Source organism: Gossypium hirsutum, chromosome D05 (assembly GCF_007990345.1).
Source record: "Gossypium hirsutum isolate 1008001.06 chromosome D05, Gossypium_hirsutum_v2.1, whole genome shotgun sequence".
Classification (NCBI taxonomy): Eukaryota; Viridiplantae; Streptophyta; class Magnoliopsida; order Malvales; family Malvaceae; genus Gossypium; species Gossypium hirsutum.
The window spans coordinates 65,037,467-65,053,870 of NC_053441.1; the positions used below are offsets into that span (position 1 = coordinate 65,037,467).

General features: G+C 29.4%; 1 protein-coding gene across 2 annotated transcripts; it reads right to left on the reverse strand.

The window, feature by feature from the left end:
* Window positions 1-495: 495 nt before the first annotated feature.
* On the reverse strand, window positions 496-3,112 carry LOC107903436 (scarecrow-like protein 5). Of its 2 annotated transcripts, none has more exons than XM_016829486.2 (2): window positions 3,004-3,112; window positions 496-2,418 (listed from the first exon to the last, which is right to left on the reverse strand). In XM_016829486.2, exon 2 carries the CDS (start codon window positions 2,277-2,279, stop codon window positions 753-755), a length of 1,527 nt encoding a protein of 508 aa, XP_016684975.1. In that variant the 5' UTR covers window positions 2,280-2,418; window positions 3,004-3,112; the 3' UTR covers window positions 496-752. The 2 variants fall into 2 exon arrangements, with proteins under 2 accessions (XP_016684975.1, XP_016684976.1); XM_016829487.2 differs by lacking the exon at window positions 3,004-3,112 and adding an exon at window positions 2,847-2,992.
* Between the last annotated feature and the right edge of the window lie 13,292 nt (window positions 3,113-16,404).

The window sequence follows — 16,404 nt, forward strand, 5'->3', positions numbered from 1 at the left end:
AAAATAATTGAACATACATGTATTGAACAGTAAAAGTGTCATGGAAGCCCTTATATTAATAGTTGGATAGCATTTTACTCTCTCTACTTAAAAAAATGGTAAATTCATCCTTGTATATTAGATCAAAGAGTAAATTGGTGTTTCTGTTAAAAATTTCATCCATTTCTATTGTTAAAAATTGATTCTTGTATGTTAGCATGAGGTACATGTGACACATTATGTGTCACTGTTTGGTTATTATGTTAGCATTCTAGTTTTTAACGGTAAAATTGAATAAAATTTTTTAACAAAAAGACCAGTTTACTCATTGGTCTAATATACAAAGACTAATTTACCTATTTTTTAATAGAAAAACCAAAATGCAATTAGACACCTAGTGCATGAGTCTCCATAACATTTTTACCTATGTTGGACAGATGTACCAGTATCCAACACCCACCCAAACCAAATTTTGAGTAACATAGCCTGATATAATTGGGCCAGTAGCCATGAATGGGGCCATCAAAGCTTTGGTTACACATATTGATGAATGATTCTCATGTAACAATATCTACAAATCTGATTGCTAATGGCTTTGTTTGAAAACTAAAGGCAAAGAAGAGACTGCGAGTAAGCTAATTCAAGCGTTTGGATGGCCAGAAACTACAATAGGAAAAAAGGGTATGATCCCAGAAATGAGAGAAAGAGCTTGTTCATCCACAGAGAAATCCCTTTTTCTCAAACTATCCTAATAAACAGCTACTTTATCTTGGTTAGCATCTCCATGCACAAGAAGCAACTATAGCTCGATTCATCCATCCAAGAAAAAGAACCCCATCTTTATCTTCAAGAGTGTACTTATCACAGTAGCTTTGAAGCAGAGATTTAATGGTGGAATTGACAAATGAGCTTAATGGAAAGGGTTTAAAGCCAGCCATTATAAACCTTGATCTCCATTTCCCTAAAAGCTCATGTCGTTCGACTCTCTCAGGTCCTTCGCATGCTATAATGTTGACAATCTCCCGTGCCAGACAGTGCTGTTCAACATTGATCCGCTCCTTGTGATCCCTCGGTAGACTAACATCGATCGATTCAAAGATGGGTAAGAAATGGTTCATTGTCTCTAGGAAACGGGGAACGAATGGGGCGGTATTCGTGTTTGCTTCTTGCTCGACGAGCGTCACCACCTTTGGAGACAAACTCTTTGCCAACCTCAACAGTCTGTCCCGATGGTTCTGAGCGCCCACGCTTTCGTCTGGCATGTGGTGCAGCATCATAGCGAAGTTTACAGCAACGGCTTCACCAGGCTGAATTCTGAGGTTTTCGAATTGAACATCAGTAGCAGAAATAGCAGCGGCATGGAACTCGAACGGTACCTTACACAATTCCGCGACCTTGCTCAGTCTTTGCCTCACTATTTCAAGTCCTCCTCCTCTGGCATATGCTGATGTAGAATCATCAATACCTGTGATACGTATACTTGGAGGTCCACCTGGCCGAGCAGCAAGAGCAGGGATTAAGGTCAGCCATTGGCTTCCTTGTGCTATTTGGAAATCAATAATATGGACTCTACTTTCATCTTTCATGGCTTCTGCAATCGCACCGTTTGCAGACATATACCCGAACTTGAAATACGGGCAGATTTCATAGAGTATGTGCATGTACGAAAGCAGTTCAGAACTAGCAGGCTCTTTGCATCTTAGGGATTTGTAGATAGAACTTCCTGAAGAGGCCAACCTTGCAACAAGCCCTTCCAACATGTAGGCTCCTAATCGTTGCTTCGGTTCACCTGAAACCGACACCATTTGACGCAATTGTGTCATCAAGCAGTCAGTCAGATGCATATCTTTATTTTCTATAGCTTTAGCACAAGCACAAAGAAGTTCTTTCAGGTCCCCTTGGGCGATCATCTCCATCATGTACTTCCACCTCTCTGATTCGATGGAGACTTCAGTCGATCTGCCAGAAGCCATGATAGCATGAACGTCGATATTATCAGAATCAGTTCCTAGCATTGCAGTTTCCAACTGTCTTATCATGTGGCTCAAGTCGTGTTCATTGTCTGTTACACAAGAATCACTTACAGGTGAACATGTATTGTCTGGGGAACGACGCAGGTCCATCGGGCAAGACTTGTTTGGCTGCGAAACCGGACTGCCGTTTGGTGAGAAACTGGCTGTAGAAGAAGAATTCTGCACACCAGATGATGAATCAAGGGTGCAGTATTGTTCCAATTTGGGAGGCCAACAATTGGACTCCATTTCTTGCACCGTAACTTTATGATTCTGAGACGTTTGCATCAGTGAAACTCCTTCGATTCACCGCAACCAATCAATAGACGACAACAAGAGAGAAACACCGGAAAACTTATAGGATAAAACCCCCTTTGGATTTATTGCTTTAATGGCAGCAAAAGCACCTCACTTTGAAAGCCAACACCTAGCAAAATCAAATAGCAAAAATTCACCTTCAATTCAAACCCCCAAAAATCTTCACCAAAAGCATGCTTATTTATTGCTATTTTTCCTATGAACAAAACAGTTTATTCATTGAAAAAGACAAAATCATAACTGGATACATGCAACAAGCCTTTGAGAATGAAACAAAAATAGAAAAAAAGAAGAGAGGGAAAAGCTAAAAAGTTCTATGTGACATTATAACAAACACCTTCCCTACAATAAAAGACAAAGAATTAAATATTCATCATACAGGGTCAAGCTACAAGATTTATGATTAAATCTCATATAAATAAAACAAATAAAGCAGTGGTTGAAGAAGAAACATGGTTAACTTTCAAATAGCCATGAACTTAAAGATTATAGCTTTACAATCACGATACATATTAGCTTAAAAAACCCAAAAATTACCATAAAACGAACCCATTTCAAACACAAAATCACCACACAAAAGAAGAGCTTTTAAGTATTCTAACAAATCAAAAGAAAAATAGAACAAAAGTTTGTAAATTTCAATACAAAATATACAACTAAGGGTTTTTTTTTTCTTCCTTTCTTTCTTGCATACCTTATTGGGTTGAGCACAGCTTTCAAAGAAGAAAGATCTGAGGATAATCCAAAACTGAAACTGCCATATCCATAATCTCTTAACATGTGCAGTCTGCACCTACCTTAACATTATAACAACCTTTCATTAACAGAATGACATTCTTCATTGTCATTATTACATAACTGCCACTGACAAATAATGTGATCTTTGTCGGTAAAATTACCATAGAGGCACTTGTATTAGGGTTAAGATTGCATTTTAACTCTCTACTAAAAAATGGGAAAATTAATCCATATAGGTTAGGTCAAAAAGTAAAATGGTGGTCCTATTAAAATTTTCATCAATTTTTATGGTTAAAAATTGATCTCTATATATCAACATGAGGTACATGTAGTATGTCATGTGTAATTATCTAATTATTCAGTCATCTATACTAGTTTTTAATAATAGAAATGAAATAATTTTTTTTATCAAAAAAGATTAGTTTGCTATATGATCTACTGTATAAGGACTAATTTGTCCATTTTTTAGTAAATGGGATAAAATGTAATTTAACTACCTGTACAAAGAACTTTATAGTAGTTAATGATTTTTGTCCAACCATCTTTAAATTATGTCACCATCTACTATGTAAAATATATATATATATTAATAAAATATTGGGTAAATTATAAAAATAGTCATTTTTGTTTGTTTCAGATTATATTTTAGTCACTTATGTTTGAAATGTTATGTTTTAGTCACTTACGTTATCGTTTTGTTACAAAGTGATCACTCTACCGTTAAGCTCTATTACCTCTCTGACGAAGGTCATACGTGACAATCCAAAGGGGTTTTAAATGCAAACTTGGATGTCCTACGTGACAGTTCAAATTAAATTTATTTAATTAAAAACTTATTTTTATCCCAACAACTGGACATTTAAGTTGGCATTTAAAACTTATTTGGACTGCCATGTAGGACTACCATTAGGGAGGTAACAGAGTTTAATGGTAAAGTGAACACTTCATAACAAAACGATAACGTAAGTGACTGAAACATAATATTTCAAACATAAGTGACTAAAATGTAATCTAAGGCAAACAAAAGTGACTATTTTTGTAGTTTACCCTAAAAAATTATATGAATTAGAAAGGGTAAACTACCAAAATAGTCACTTTTGTTTCCCTCAAGTTATATTTTAGTCACTTATGTTTGAAATTTTACGTTTTGGTCACTTATGTTAACATGTTGTAACATTTTAGTCAATAAGCCATTAATTATAGTTAACGGTGTAACGGTAAGCTGACGTAACATATTAAATCATCATTTCAAACAAAAATTTTAGGTTAAATTATACAATTGGTTCTCATATATTTTTTCATTTTGAGCAATTTATTTATTTATGTTCTTTTAACTTTCTATTTTTCTCTTTATTTTCCATTCTCTTCTACTTCTCCTTCTATTTTCCTCCCTTCTCCATCTCTTTTAGCGTAAAAGAATTTTTTTCTTAAAACGAAAAAAATATAAGGACCAATTGTATAATTTAACCTAAAATTTTTGTTTGAAATGATGATTTAACGTGCCACATTAGCTTATCGTTACACCGTTAACGACAATTAACGCCCCGTGACTAAAATGTTACAACATGATAATGTAAGTGACTAAAACGTAATATTTCAAACATAAGTGACTAAAATGTAACTTGAGAGAAACAAAAGTGACTGTTTTGGTAGTTTACCCGAATTAGAAATAAGTATTTAGTTAAAATGGTAAATCTAATATATTAAAAATTACTAGAAATTCTATTACACATGTATGCGTGTGAAAACCACACAAATTTAGAAAACAAATGTCTGTTTAAAAATCACATAAAATAAATAATGAAACGTATGTTTTGAAACTAATTAATAATAATTAATAACACATGAAATATGTATATTATTAAAATAAAAAAATTAGATTAAATTGTTTATCATGGTGTAGTCATTAATCTTGAGTCGGTGTCGAGTTAACTTGTAACACCAACTCAATCGAATACATTATTAATATGGTAATAAAGTGTGCATAATAAAATTAAAATGTATAAATATAAATATAAATATATATATATAAACTTTAGTTGAATGGTAAATTAAATGTTTAATTCAAGTAATTGGTGTGAGGGTATCTGATTGAGTTGGTATCACCCTCAACTGGGTCACCAACTCGGTTAGGAAAATTACAGAAATACACTTCCACAGTTAAAAAAGTTATATTATGTGAGGGTATTTTAGTCTTTTCATTTAAAATTAATAAAAATACGTTTATGGTGGGATTTAAACCCAAACCAATTGCATTAGTAAAATCTTAATGTATCAATTAAAACTTTATTTTAATATTTTTTTACATTTTAATTTTATTATGCACACTTTATTATTTCCATTAATTATATATTTATACTTACTATTATTTAAGCTATTAGTTGAGTTGGTATCACCCTTAACTGGGTCACCAAATTGGTTAGAAAAATTACGGAAATGTCATTTCGTAATTAAAATAAGTTATATTATTCAAGGTACTTTAATATTTTTCTTTTAAAAAACAATAAAAATATGCATATGGTAAAAATTGAACTCAAACCAATGCATTAGTAAAATTTTTTTTACCACCCAGCTAAAGTTTTTATTATTATATATTTTTATACATTTTAATTTTATTATACATATTTTATTAATAATGTGTTTGATTGATTTACTGTCACAAGTTAACCAGACATCGACTCAAGATTAATGACAACACAATTAATATTATACATATTTCACGTGTTATTATTAATTAATTTCAGACCATACGTTTCATTATTTATCATATGTTACTTTTAAACACACATTTGTATTCTAAAATTTTGATTCCACGTGCATACGTGTATAATAAGATTTCTATATTTTGCAAAAGAATCCTGCATATTTATTGAAAATTTAATTTATTAAAATTTTAAATGAGGGACAAAGATTGTAAAATTAAAAGTAAATGGATTATATTCAACCTTGGGTCGCTTTCTTGTGGCATTTAAAAGGATAAAAACAAATATTTTGTGAACCAACAAAGTCAGCGCCAAACTTATTTTATTATTAATCTTTTAGTCCTTATCACTTTGAATTTTTTTTATTTTGCTCTAATTTTGAAATGATGTTGCTCTCATGGCATAATTGAAAATGTCAACTGCTTTAAAATTTGTTTTTAATGTTGAATTATTATGTACGACGGATTGTACGGTTAGAAAAGTCTAAAATCACGACCCAATAATTTAATAAAAATAATATAAATTAATCACATGTGAAACATGATTTAAAGTCTTAAAAAATTACTTCTAGAACTTCTTCCATTTCTTATGTAAGACAAGAAAGTGTATTTTTAAATTGGAGGTCGGATTATATTTTATTTTCTTTACTTAAAAAATAGATAAATTAGTTTCTGTATCTTAGATCAACGAGTAAACTGGTCATTCTGTTAAAAAATTCAACAATTTCTGTTGTTAAAAACTGATTCTTATGTGTTGACATGAGATACATGTGGCATGTCACATGTCACTATCTGGTTGTTTCGTTAACTGCACCAATTTTTAATAAAAAAATGGACAAATGTCATCATATTCATATTATTCTTTGTCATAATTATTTTCAAACTAATATATTTTAAAAAAATTTTAATAATTTATTTTATTTAAATTTAGACTGGTGTGTTGGATCAATACAGACTAATTTAATTTGTTTTAAGTATTGAATTTTAGATTTAAATCATCGTAAATTAAATATAAAGGGAAAAGTTTTATTTAATCTAAAATTAAGGGCGTATTTAAACATCATACAGTAATTAGATAAAAGTGTAATTACTACTCCATTTTTAGACCACAGAGTGCAACTATATTACAATATCCTATGTCATGTGGGGGATGTTGAGGAGTATAAATTGTTACATAATTTGGTAATTTTAATTTTTTAAAATTTTAATTATTATAAAAAATATCAATAATACTTGAGAAAAAAAACTCTAAATAAGTAACAAAACGTAAAATTAAAATATCATATGTAATATGTTAGTTCAAAAGAGTATTCGACAATATGATTTCTAATAAAATTAATAAGAAAAATAAATATCTACTGGAGCGAGCCCAATAACTAATCATCCGCATTCTGTAGGCCTATTAAGGGTGTAGATGCTGGCCACGAGTTTTAAAGCTACTCCATACCCAAGGCGAGGATCCAACTCTGGACCACTAGTTATTAGTCAAGTACAAATAATTAATAATAAATAATATGTAATTTAATCAAAATTAATACAATTATTTATCATAAATAATATTTAACTTATTTAATTATTTGTAAGTCAAAATGTATCAAAAATTATCTCTCGTCGATAAAAATTCCAAATTATTTAATGAAATTAGTAAAATAACAAATAATTATATTTAAAAAATGAAATACATGTCCTAAAATTAAAATAAGTACAAATTGATTAAAAACATATTATGTAAATAAAAATTTCATAAATTAATTTATAATAAATTGTTTATATATTTTTGAATTTTGCACAATATTTTTTAAAATTTTTATATGGTACAATATATAGTATTTTTTATAGTAATAAAATGTAATATTTAACCATTATACATTATATAATATTTTATACGGTATTTAGAATACATTTTTTTCTTATTATTTATGAAAAATTACTTGTTTTTTTTAAAAAATACATAAAATAATAATTAATACATACTATAAACCCGTGCATCGTATGAAAGAAAAAACTAATTAAGATACTACAATTACATTCAATTTAGTGGGACTTACTTACGTAAACATATCAAATATATATAATTACAAATAACTATTACACTTAAAATCCAATTACACAATCATTATCTTAAATTTGATGCTTTTTATTCTCCCAAACAAAAATTTTAAATGTGATATTTAAGTATTCAAATGTAGTTTAACATTGTAAAGCCTCCACCATGACCATTAATCATGATTATTTGAATCGGTTTGGATTGGTCAATTAGATTAGATAGAAAATCGGTTATGGTATCAATTCGGAGAGATTTTAAATTGGTTGAGCTAAAAATCAATATGAACATATTTAATTAGATTAAAAATTAATTGAATTGTCTATTGAATCGATTTTTAATATTTTTTATTTTTATTAATTTATTTAATTAATCGATCAATCGATTGGGCTGGCAAACTAATAACCTGATGGATTTAAAAACCAATCCTCTTTAATGCCTCATTTCTTAGGATAAAAACATCTATGGACATTGAAAATGCCTTATATAATTTAATTATCACTTTGGACTCAATTATATAATTTATCTAATTAAATAATACTCCAAAAGAATTAATTAATTTTCAAGTCATCGCTCAATTTGTTGAAAAAATGTATTTATTGTAAATAGTAATATATGCAATCTATTTTTCATTTATCATTTTCAACCATACATTCAAACAATTTTTATTATGCGATTCGTACAGAGTTATGATAAAAAAATGAGGGAACCAATCTGACATTTATAATTGGGGGTTAATAAATTGTAATTAAGTTCTGTCTCTTTATGTATTAATTACAAAGTTATTCAGTCACGGAGTCAATCCACTAAAAGTACCATGACTGATCTCTCTATTATAAACCATTATGAAAGTTACTTGTATCAAGTTTTTATCCAATGACCATGTTATGTGTGTTACTCTCATAGGATAACATTGTTCCCTTTAGGTTAACTTTGTTCAACTAATTCGATCCATTTTATCTCATTATCATCATTGTATCTTTTGCGATGAAAACGATCATCACTTACAAATAGTAATGGTTAGTCATTCATCCTAGACGAATGATTAGTGTCTACATTCCATTTTTATAATCCATATAACGTCAATGCCAATGAGAGGATATTATTTACTCTTTTATTTGAGTTATAAATTTTATTATTGTAAGTGAAGTCATGTTATGCACAAACCATGTACCCAATGTATTGACATTTCGGCCACTACCATGAGAGCCTAGGTTTTCAATACATTAAAATGCATGAGCTATAAATACATTGCCTATCACTTACCTAGGATTTTGCAAGTCACACTTTCGCAATTGAATAAATCCAGAAATGAATCTAGAATGAATTCAGCTTGGGTCCAGTCTGATGCATTATCAATCTAGGCAATCACACCTATGCGTCTATTTTTAGGAGTCATTTGCTCCAATAGTCAAGACAATCTATCTCCCCAATTGGACATAGAGACATTAGTCCCCTATTTATTTGATTTAATCGCTCAATTTGATTCTACAAACTATGGCAATTTAGATTACCTACTAATATGTTTATATAATATAACTTAATATTAGTTTCTTTCCCGTAACATGCACAAGTTAATTGTATTTAATATCATATATATTTTAAATTAGTTATTATAATTTTAAAATAATAATTGAAAAATTAAGTTTTTGAAAAAATATTTAATTTTGTATAATAATTTAAAATTTTTAGTTATTTAAACAATATTTAATGTATTATTAATTTAAAATACTATTTTAGAATTATTCGTTTTGAAATAAATTTACAAAAATTTAATTAATCAAACATGTGATAAATTTATTTATTCAATCAGTTTGAAAAATTATTAGTTACGACAAAATCAGTGCACTAAAAATATAAATTTTACCACTTCCCCTATCGTGTAAATAAGGGCGAAGGGAGGAGAGCATGCAGGGGCCCTGACCCACTAAAATAAAAAATTGTTGTTTTAGTGTTCTAAAAATTTATAAAATTTCAAGCTAACATATGATAAATTATAGTTTAGTCCCTAAAAATGTTACAATTTTGATTTAATCCTTTCAAAAACTATCAATATATGAAATTATATTTTATTTAAAAATATTAAAATTTTAATTTAATCCTTTTGAAACCTATGCATCAACAAGTTTTACTATTTTATTTAAAGAAAAAAAAACTATTGATTCTTCCTTTTGGGATTTTCTTTAAGGAAACACAAAAGCAAATGCAAATGGTAGACTTTGGATGTGAGCCATGTTCTTTGCCGACCACCGAAGTGCCCTACAAACAATAATTCAAACTTATTCCCTTTGTCCTAATTTGTAGTCTTTTCCTTTTTTTAGTCCCTTTGAATAGGATTGATATATTATTTGGTATTTATATTTGGTATCTGAGTTTTTTTTTGTCTCAATTTAGTACTTCATGGCTTTAATGTTCTATTTGGTACCTAAATTTTTTCAGTTTAATACTTGAGTTTTTCTTTATCTCATGCAAGTACTCAAGTTTGACTTCAATGTTCAAATTGGCACCTAAAATTTTCTTTTGTCCCAATTAAGTACCTACTTTTTTTTACTAGAGCACACATATCAAATATTTATTGAGCCACATGATGTTGTTTAGTTTGTGTACCGAATTGAACATTGAAGCAGAACTCAAGAACTAAATTAAACATTGAAACTAAATATAAGTATCAAATGGAATAATAACATATTGAGATATATTGAATATTCTGTTAATATCCAATTAAGAAAAAAAAAAACTTTTTGAAAAAATTGCATCAATGAGTAAAATCTTCAAATTAGCCCAATATTTCCTCCCAAATAGTCCAAATCGAATATACAGGAAGTCAAACCTTTCAGCATTTTCTACACCTAAACAAAGAGGGAAAAAAGTAAAAAAGGGAAGCACACAGACAGACATCCTCAAATCCTTAAGTATCAAATGTCTGAATAAAAAAAGTAAAATGTTAGACTTTGATTCTTGCTAAGGTGATTCATCTTCAAAGGAAATTATTTGCAAGACTTTTTAGTATCAATAAAAACAAATCATGATTAAGCACAAAAAGAGGAAAAAAAGGAAGAAAGAAAGTTGGGTCCTAGTCTTTGATTTATTTGGTTAAAAGTCTAAGTTTTTAACTATTTTAGGAAGTTGACTTATCAATGCAACCAAGACATGGATCGTAGAACTTTGCTAATTAGTTAATTTTACGGTCCATGTTGAGTGTTTGTGGTTGTCTTTTCCAACAATGTCTCGTATTTAAGGTTTGAACTTACATTCTTTTTTTTTAAGAGTACAATGTGCTTTACCATTGCACCAAATACTTGTTGGTAATGGTAATTGATGTTAAATAGAAGATGTGAGGTAGAAGGAAAAAAGATGAGAGATTCAAGAGGGAAATGTAAGCATTGCTGCAATTATTTCAGATATTTCTTGGTAAGCATAAAGGCAATAACGACTAGACAGGAAAAAGGAGGTTGAACTACTTTATTAACGTGGCCATTAACGAATGATGAACTATTATTATTATTACACATAATCATTTATGTGGATTATCAATCAATAATTTAAAATTATAAAAAAGAAAAAAAAATTAAAATTATAGAAATTATTGTGTATATATGTTTTATCTATAGGGATTATGGTTTCGATATTTAACCCTTGTGGTATTGCAATAAGTGAGATAGATTGTAAAAATCTATAGTAGTAGGGGCTTGTATCAGTACAACTGGAGTGTTGTAGCGATATCACAGTGTCTTGGTAAATTCACTTCGTTTTGAGTTTCGATCACTTCTATTCAACTCTGAATCATTTTTAAAACTTTTTAAATTGCTTAAACTTGATTTAATAATTTTATAAAAGTATTTTTAAAGTTCCAACTCTTTAAATAAGTTCAAAATTTTTTTCTTGTATATGTTCCAGTGACATCTCTCATCTGTACTGGTCGTCGAGACGGATGGGGGATATGACAGGGAGAGGGCTAGTCTGCTAGAAAAGAAGAAGTGCTGGGAGGTTCCTCTCCTCCTTTTCCCAATTTAAAATTTGCCCAAGTGGGCCAAAGGCCCAAACCTAAAGTCCAAGTTCATGGGTTTTTTATTATTATGGAGGCCTACTTTTAATATCTATGATCCAAAGGTTTCAAAATTTATGTAGTATATTAAATATATTATTCAAATAATATTTCCACTATAAGATTTTCGAGAAATGACCAAAATGCCCTGTATGACCAAATTATCATTTTGCCTTTATTGAGCTTTTCCACAATTTCCTCACTACAATAAGCATTTATCAAATTCAAATCTCACAAATTTATATTTATCCTATAATATAGACCCATGGGTAGAGATAATTACACCATAGAGATCTAGTGCTCTTAGTGTAGTATTTTTGTCTATGTATACTTGTATTTTTTAAACAAATCGGTTTAATTAAAATATCAATTAATTACATTAATATCCTTTGTATATTGTTTTCAGTGGTTTTTGCATGCAAAGCAAAATGAAAGCGAATATTGACTCATTGATTATCTAATATTTAACTAATATTAATTGGTATTACCTGGTCGGATTGTAATATGGAAAAACAACTTATATTAGTAGATGATCTAAACATGTTCTTAGTTTAATCGGAAACGAGCAAATTGATTGAAAAACTAATATGTCGTCTATGAAGTCCTATAAGGGAGATACTTTGTCATGGGTATCGGAGCGGATGACTCCTAGAAGATAAAGATATAGATGTGATTACCTGGATTGAAGTAAATTGGATAGGACCTAAGTAGCATAAATCCTAGACCCATTTATAGATTTATTCACTTGTTTAATTCATATTGTGACATACCTTAATCCTGAGTGGATGATGGGCTATGTATGCGTGACTCGTACCTTTTGCAGTAAATGAAAGGCTAAGTTCAAATAGATAAGGATCCAGAAGCTAGTATGTTAGGTATACAACTTCTGCAGTATGTAGCATCATTCCACAATAGTGGAATTTATAGCCCAACTAAAGGGTAAATAATATCCTCTCATCGGCATTACATGTTAGATGAAAAGTAAACATGATCATGTGTCATTTGTCTTTGTGATAAATGATTTAATTACTATCTGATCGTAATTGACTTTCCATGAAGGAAGATGTAATGGTGATCGTGAAATAAAATATGATCATATTGGGAGAACAAATTTTATCCCAAAGAAATTAAGGGTATCTTATGAGTGTAACACATTTATGACAAGATCATTGGACGAGCACTTATTAAGTAGATTTCAAAATTGTATACAATAAGGGAGAACCCAATCACGATACTTTAGTGGAATGACTTCGTGTCTAAAAAATATCATAAATATCATAAAAAATATCCAATCGGTCTTTCCACTAGCTCGAGATAACCATAAATGAATTGCACGTAAAACCAATATATAAAATTGAACGAAAACTGTCACATCCCAAAAATCATGTTAGTAGAATTGAGTTATTAAACTGAGGGTTTGAGTTGGATACCGAAAATTTGGGTCGCAAATAGGTAATTAAAGTAACACAATTGAGTCTTTATTTTATTAACTAGCTTAAAACCAAATTTAATTTTGAGGTCTAATTTGAAAAAAAATGGATTTTAATTGAGTTAGGACCTAATTGGAAAAGAGAAGAAACATGAAGTGACCAAAAGAGAAAATTGCCCAATTTTTTAAATTAGTCTCTTTCAAGGAGAATATCCATTGTCTTCCCCTTCCTTTCAAAACCCCAAACCATTCAAAATTTTCCTAAACCTAAAATTAGAGAGTTTTTTCAAAATCAATCCATTCTTTCAGATTTATTAACCTTCCAAACACCAAAATAACCCCCAATTTCAAACGAAAATAGTGTTTTATTCCCCAAATTTGTCATTGTTCTTCTTGAGTTCAAATCTCAAATTAGATTTGTAGATCGTTGTTTTCATCGAAGTTGTAACAACCCGTTTTTTAGTGGTGTCAAAAATAATGGTTTCGGGACCACCATTATGACAAGAGAGTCTATAGATATATTTAATTAATATTTATGAGTTAAATATAGTATAATAGTGAATTATGATTTAATAGATTTTATTAATTGATCAAGTTAGTCAAGGTACAAGTGGTGCGTATCGAAAGTCAAGTAGTTTTGAAAAATTAGGTATCAGGACCTCGTTTCTGTAAATCGAGCCTGTAAATATTTTATTAAATATTTACGGAGCTGTTATATTGGTGAATTGAAGATTGGTCCAAAAAATTTAGTGATTGAATAGTTAACTAAGGAAAAATGACTAAATCGTAAAAAACGTAAAACTTAATCGCATTTGAATTTTATTAATTAAATGGTTTAAAAAGTAAAAGTGGGAGGTTTTATGTTGCAAATAGACCATAATAAAGTTAATGGATGGTTGAACATTATTTTATATTATATTTTATATGTTTTAATTTAATTATTAAAGTAATAATATTAATAAAACAAAAGTAAAACATGTTTCATCTTTTCATTCTTTCATTTTTCACAACCAAACCACTATTTTTATACCTTAGGAAGCTTCGGTCAAGCTAAGCTTGCATGTAAGATAAATTTCCACCCGTTTATTATAAATTTTATGTTTTTGAAATCGTTGTAGCTTAATCTAGCTAGTCCATGGACTAATTTGTGATACTGTCAAATTTTTTAAAACTTTTCATTGATGTTCTTGAAGCTTTTTAGTTGATAATGGTTTAGTTTGAAGCTTGATGTTGAAATATGACTATTTTGTAAAGTGATTTTGTATAGTTCTTAAATTTAAGGACTAAATTAGTGGAAATTAGGAGTTAATCGAGTTTATTAGTGATTTTTTGAAAATTTAGTTAGCTTAATTTCATTTAAAAATCGGTAAATATATTCCGAAAAATAAAAATATTTTTAGAGAAATTAAATTTATGGTTTTAAATATTTTTTGGGTAAAATAAATATTTTGGGTCTAATTAGAATTGAAAAACAAATTAAAATGAGGGTTTAATTGAAAGAATTTAAAATATTAACTAAATAGGACCATTTTGCAAAATAAGGGAAATGTAAGAGTGGTTTTATAAGAAATTATCCTTATTTTCGAATTTAGGAGGGAAATGAGTATTTTGTAAAACAAGGGAAATGTGGGAGTGGCTTGATAGCAATTTCCCTACTTTTTGAAAATTAGGTAGGGGTTTTCAATTTTAAAAACATTGCAACTACGTCACATTGCACACCATTTTCACCCGAATTAAGAGCTTTTTCTCTTGTTTTTTTTGCTCATTTTCATAGACCACATATTAGATAATAGATCTAAACTTTTACTCTCTCAAAATTCTCTCCAAAATCTCCATAAAAGTTTTCCAAAGTTGAGCAAAAGTCATCCGAAATTTCTTCAATGATCTTGATTCAATCTTCTAACTTGATGATTTGAGATCAATTGAACGTAATTCTCAACTCTAAATTGATTTTTAAGTTGTTTTCAATCATTATTTTCTATTTAAATTGATTAAAATGGATTTTCAAGTTTTGATTTCTTCTTTCTTGAACATGGAACTCAACAATGATGAATCCATAATTTTGAGTTGGAATCCAAGTTTTAATGGATGTCTAAGCTCAAAATATGTTTATTAAGAAGTTTTTAATCATAAAACAAGAGATCAAACTCGTTTGGTTGATCAATTTTGATAAATTCATTTTTAATCAAGAAATAAAATTATCACTAGTCTTTTTGGATTTGACTCTACTCATTGCTATCTAGAGCTGTTCATGGGCGGGGCGGCCCGCCCGAAATATGGGAGGGTTCGGGTAAAAATATATACCCGAAATATGGGTTTGGGCAAAAAAAATGAGGCCCGTGCAGCACTTTTTTGGCCCGGGCCCAGCCCGAATATAATAAATATATTTATTTTTTTTTATTTTTTTATATATTTAAAAATATTTTAAAATACTTTTTTTAAAATTTTTTATTTTTAAAATATTTTAAAATACTTTTTAAAATTTTTTTTGGTGTTTATTTAAAAAATGGGCTGGGCTCGGGCCTATGATTTTTTTCCCGGGCCGGGCCTGGATAAAATTTCAGGCCCATATTTCGGGCCGGGCCGAAATTTTTTCTGGGCCCGGCACGACCCGGCCCATGAGCACCTCTATTGCTATCTACAAACTTATATTTTGAGTAGGAATTTATTTTTGACGATCTCGACAACCATACATAATCTTCTAGTGAGTGTTGAAGCATTTGGTTAATCATCTTTCTCACTCAACGCTCATGCTTTTCATATGCTTATTAAACTCCATTCATATCTTATCTTTGGATTGAGCTATAGTTGTTAGTTGATGCCTCTAAACATTCAAATTTTTGTTGGAGATACCCAACTTCTATTTGCAACAATGTAGAAATCTCATCCCTTATTTTCCAAAATAAAGCCCTGATACCACAATGACATCACTTGAATTTGCAGATGATAATTTAAAAAAAAAATACGATAAATGTGAAAATAGGAGAATAATTAACAGATGATTGATAGGGTAGAAAAGAAAGAGAAATTAAAGAGATAATTGTTGCAACCATCTCCTCAATGGAAAGAATACGTTTCATGTATATCAACAGACCATCACTTAGTACAACATCATAAAGGTCTTATTTAATGTTCATA

Coding starts and splice junctions, on each gene's coding strand:
- LOC107903436 (XM_016829486.2), bottom strand. CDS start 2,279: ATGCAAACGTCTCAGAATCATAAAGTTACGGTGCAAGAAATGGAGTCC.